Source organism: Apteryx rowi, unplaced genomic scaffold (genome assembly GCF_003343035.1).
Source record: "Apteryx rowi isolate R43461 unplaced genomic scaffold, aptRow1 scaffold_367, whole genome shotgun sequence".
Lineage (NCBI taxonomy): Eukaryota > Metazoa > Chordata > Aves > Apterygiformes > Apterygidae > Apteryx > Apteryx rowi.
In genome coordinates this window covers 310,068-315,261 of record NW_020450163.1, presented here as the reverse complement: position 1 = coordinate 315,261, position 5,194 = coordinate 310,068, and the positions used below count along the sequence as shown (strand labels likewise).

General features: G+C 46.5%; 1 protein-coding gene across 1 annotated transcript; it reads left to right on the top strand.

Moving 5' to 3' along the window:
- Positions 1-346: 346 nt before the first annotated feature.
- On the top strand, positions 347-1,309 carry LOC112969765 (olfactory receptor 10A7-like). Its single transcript, XM_026073384.1, has one exon. It carries the CDS (start codon positions 347-349, stop codon positions 1,307-1,309), a length of 963 nt encoding a protein of 320 aa, XP_025929169.1.
- The last annotated feature ends 3,885 nt before the right edge of the window (positions 1,310-5,194 follow it).

Here is a 5,194-nt window from a genome sequence, read left to right as displayed (position 1 = left end):
TACCAGAGTTTGCTAGCTACCTTAGAGGTAATCAGCCAGAGAGCAGCCCCCATACTAACCAGAACAGAGCTACTGGGGAATGGGAACATATGCATGGAAGTACAGGTATCAGCTCCTTTGGGGTTGGCTTGAAGGTCAAAAGTCCACAGGCTGAGACTCACCATCTGTCTCCACAGATGTTTCCCACCCTCAGGGCTCCTGGAGGGAGATGTAATGTGTGCAGGAGGCAATGACATGGCTTCAGCCCAAGATACCAGCACAACAAAGGGTTAGTGATGTCCCATGGCAGGGGTGAGTGCTCACCTTCCTTCCAACTGTCCATTATTTACTCCTGCTCTTTCTCTAGATGAGCCTTGAATCCCTGCAGTGGGAAAATGTCAGCAGCCCCACTACATTTCTTCTCTTGGGTTTTTCCGATGCCTACAAAGCACAGGTGACTCTCTGCCTRGGCTTCTTACTCATTTATTTGGTGACTCTGCTGGGGAACCTCCTCATAATGACCCTTGTCTGGCTGGATAGTCACCTGCATTCCCCCATGTATTACTTCCTGGGCCACCTCTCCTTCCTGGACATCTGCTACTCCTCTGTCACCCTCCCTAAGATCCTCAAGGACTCCTTCTCACCACAGAAGACCATTTCCTTTGTGGGCTGCATTACACAGATCTATTTCTTCCTTTGCTTTGGGGGCTCTGAGTGCATGCTCCTGGCTGCCATGGCCTACGATCGGTATCTGGCCATCTGCCACCCCCTCCACTACACAACACTCATGAACAAGAAGATTTGCCTCTGCTTAGTGGCTGTTTCATGGCTGAGTGGCTCGTTCTCATCTCTGATCCAAGCCTTCCTCACAGCCCACTTACCCTTTTGTGGGTCCAATGTGATCGACCACTTGTTCTGTGAGGTGCCCTTCTTGCTGAAGGCGTCCTGCAGCTCTAACACTCACCTCAACAAGGCTGTGTCACATGCTTCGGCTGGGACTATTGCAATGGGGTCTTTCCTCCTTATTCTCGTGTCATATGTTCGCATCATCTGGGCTGTCCTCCAGAGGAGAGCCGGAAGGCAGAAGGCCTTTGCTACCTGCACCTCCCATCTGACTGTGGTGTCCCTGTTCTTTGGTGCTGGGGCCATCACGTACTTGGTGCCTCACTCCAGCCGCTCCAAGGAGATGCATGAGGTCCTTGCCCTGCTGTACGCTGTTGTAACCCCCATGCTGAACCCTGTTATCTACAGCTTGAGAAACAATGAAGTCAAAGGGGCCATCAGGAAGGCCCTGCATAGAGGGGTGTTGGAGCAGAGAGTCTCTGCTTAGGTGCTGCCTGGGCAGCTACAGAAATTCACCAACAGCAGAGGCATCACTGCTGAGTTACCGTCACCCTCACCATGTCAGGGTGCCCAATGTAGTTTGGTACAGAGGTGACCTTGGGGCTCCCTTCACGGTCCGGGTGTTTTGGGGCTCACAGCGCTGGGACAGAGGGCCCAACCAGTGGTTCCTCATTCTCTCTGATCAATGTGTGGGATGTTCAGCCCTTTATTTGCTTAATGACACCCAGAAACAGGGTGTCTAATCTGCAGCATTATTACAGTGCCTTTTTTGCCTTGTTTCCCTTTGTGTCTGAAAGTCCCTAGCACAGCCAACTTCAACACACAATGTGAGCTTTAGAAAGGCCCAGAAAGCCCAGCTAATTCAAATGCAATCCAGGACAGGTCATCTGTGTTTCATCTGATCACAAAAGCCAGGTACCATCCTTTTGGTGTGAAGTACTGCAGAGATCTACACCCTCTTGGACCAGTACATCTTTGGCAAGCAGAAGGATGACATGCAATATTCTCTAGAGATCTGAATAGATTAGAAGGGAGTTCTGTAAAATTGCTAAGCCTTGGCCACAGAAGTTTTCCCAAGGAATAATTCTCGGAACTTTTTCATAAGAAATAGGTATTTCTGGGGAGAAAAGTTGTACTGAATGACCCCACAACACCARTGCCCTTGCTAAGTCTTATGTTTTTAATCATTTATCAACATCAGGCTTTTGTCAAGCTCTCTGGAAAGAGCACTGTTTCTAAGCAAAGCCCTTTCTGATGTGAAACACTGTGCAAAGTACAGCAGTAATGCTCTGCTATAAACATCTCCTGTTAAGTGGTGAATAATCCTGTCTGGGCTGTACTTGCAGACACTGCAGAGCCAGATGTCATTCTCTTAATGCAATAAAATATGTATAAGCAGGAAAACCATTGTCAGGGGATTGATCTTTGTAGTTTCAGGAATCAGAGTTAATCCTGGGAACAGACAGCTGCTTCCTCATGCATAATGGTGGCAATAAGGTACCAGTGTGGGTGGTACCTGAACAAGTCTGGAGAGACCAAATTAATTTGGTTCATGACGTACTTTCAGGAAGATTTCACAGGGGCTCTTGGCACTATGCAGAGATGAGAAGGGGTTAGCTTGTGGTCATGAATAAAAGGATGTAAAAGAACACTGTGACCACTGCTTAAAGTGTGCAAGAGGMTACACCCACAGGCACTGTGAAAAACGTCCTTCTTGGTCCTCGGCTGAGTTCTGGCTAGTGACTTCTTTAAAAATAAGAGTCTGTAAGACCCCTATTTAGCAGAAATTATGGGAACTGGTTTCATTTGATTAGAATAAATCCCTTCTCTGCTGAAATCAAGACTTCCCCAGTAGGAACCCAAAATGTCTTATCCAGTTTAGGTGAGGATGTGGCATGCATCCTCCCAGAGCTTACTTACAAGGCTGAAGCCAATTAGGGAACCCAATTTGCAGGACTGCTACAACATCAGCTACTCCTTTGGAAATAAAACAGGAATTTCACCTTCCTTCCCACCCACAATCTCCAAGGTAGGGTGATCTTGTTGCTACCAACAGGGAAACATGGGAGAATCTGATTTCATGACTATTCCTGCCAATTATTGCTATTCTGATATTTGGTCAAGAATGCACCTCTCAAGGTGACAGGCAGAAAAAAGTAGATGAGAGAACATTTGTGGCAGAGAAGTGGTCAGGCACCACAAGTCCTGCTTGTGTTGTATGCTCAGTCTTCATTAACCTAAGTTCCCAATGGGTAGGACCACACTAAGATATGGACAAATGGAGCTTGCCATACAGAACAGCAGAGTCACTCGAGATGAAAGAAACATGTATCCCATTTATCAGACTTATCTGCTAGGGAAATCCCTGCTTTCTCTAGAACACTACATCTGAGTGAAGAAAGAGGTTCCTAACTGTGTGGTGTTGCCTCCTCCGGACTTCTAAAAGCAGCTTCCTGCTGCCAGGAGAAAGCCGAGGGCAATGCTCCTGTTCCAGTCACTGGCGCTGGGCATGTGAAGCCATCTATGTGATGTGGGAAACTTTGGATGATCTTGCAGATAAATCTCTTTTCCAAAATGGCTTTTACCAGAGTGGCATGGTTTTATCTGACCACAGTGCATTATTGTTCCTTACATTCTTGAAAGAAGAGAACAAAGGAGCACACAATGTGTCCACTGTGGCTTGGTGGAAGAAGCACTCTGTTCTCACTGCCTGGAAGTACCTCAGCCAGGAGGATGGGAACAGACAGTAACGTTGACCAAGGTGATGAAAGAGAGAAAAGGTATGGAGTGCATGCTATAGTTTTAGACCAAATTATATAYGCCAGCTAAACATAATGAATTATATTCATTACTTTGTTAGCAAAGAGAGGACTAAGGAAAATGTGTCCCTGCTGTTGAAGTGAGTGGGGGAATAATCATGATGTGGAAAAGGACGCAGAAAGGTTGAGGTACTCATGCCTTCTTGTCTGAGTCTTTCCTGGCAATGCCTGTTCTCACCTGATCATGAGAAACCAACTGCTCTTGATGTGATTTGAGAGCCCTCATGTTCAGAAGACTGCTAGGAAGAATCTGCCTAGATCTAGCACCATTCCTTTTTTTGACATCCCAGAATGATTTCAGACTAGTTGTGGGATCTTGCCCATGAAGACAAGAATTTTCCCCAAACTAGCACCTCAAACACACAAAAGAGATGTCTCCTGGAGAAGATGGATCTTGCACACSGTGTGCTGTGTAGCCCCCACAGGCCAAACAACTGGGAAGCTCAGAAAAACATGAACCTCCTGGCTGTTCTCCTTTTAGCATTTTCTTTCTGTTAAAGATGCTGAACTACAGGTGCAATGTTAATAAAGTGCACATGGGTCCCATGAATAGTATTAAATARATCATATTGTTGAGATTGAGCTTGGTGACTTGGGAAGTTCACTGTACCTCCTGCCGAGCAGTTTGCTTGAAGGCGTGAATGAAATAATGGTGTTTTGCATAGAAGAATCATGTCTTCAGGTAACAGTGTTGTCACCAAAAATAATGCTTTAGCAGAGCCTTTGATTTTTGCAACACACGTTCACTTAATAAGGCTGTTCTCCTGGTCTAATGCTGTTTCTTACAAATATACACAGATGACGCTGTCTGAAGATGTTGGAGCCAGACTTTGAAAGATCAAAATGTGCAGACAAAGTTAGTAGCACTTCAGTTCTCCAAGGTGTTGTACTCTGCTTAGTTTCCTATGAGAAYTGGGGGCTCTTATGCTCAGTATTGCAACAAGAAAAAGTCAGATGTTTCTGGGGGTGAAAGCAGCAGGTTTGGTGAATTGACACTCGGACCTGAGGGGTGAAGACAGCTCCAGAAAGGGCCCTGCAGGGAGGGGATTCCAGGGAAGTAGGTTCTGGACCTAGCTGACTGCAACCATGGAAAAATTCACCGTTGCTCCAGAAATTGCTCCAAAACCAAAACAAGAGACCAGATGGGTGTTGTCTGGGGCTCTGCATCACTCTTTGGAGCCTATTATGTTGATCCCAAGGAAAGTATCAGCAGAGCTTCGGCTGACAGAGAATTTSTCATCCTTCCTCTCTCTGTTCCCTCTTGAGGACCTGAGGGGATCATTCTGTCCCAGACCTCGGTAGGAACATGCTGTTCGGGTGCACACATAAATAAACACAAAGTCAGGTGAGGCCAGAAATAATGATGTTATCTCTCCAACAGTACTAGCCATCACATAAATGGCCAAGAGGGACGGGGGAGGGTTTGCTCTGCTGCCTCCAAGGATCTGTGCACAGGGATATAAGCTTGGAGGTCCCTGCAGATGTCATCTTTCTCTTGTGTGTTGCAAGATTGTTGGTTTGTGCCAGGGGGGTGAGAGGGACCAGCTGTGAAG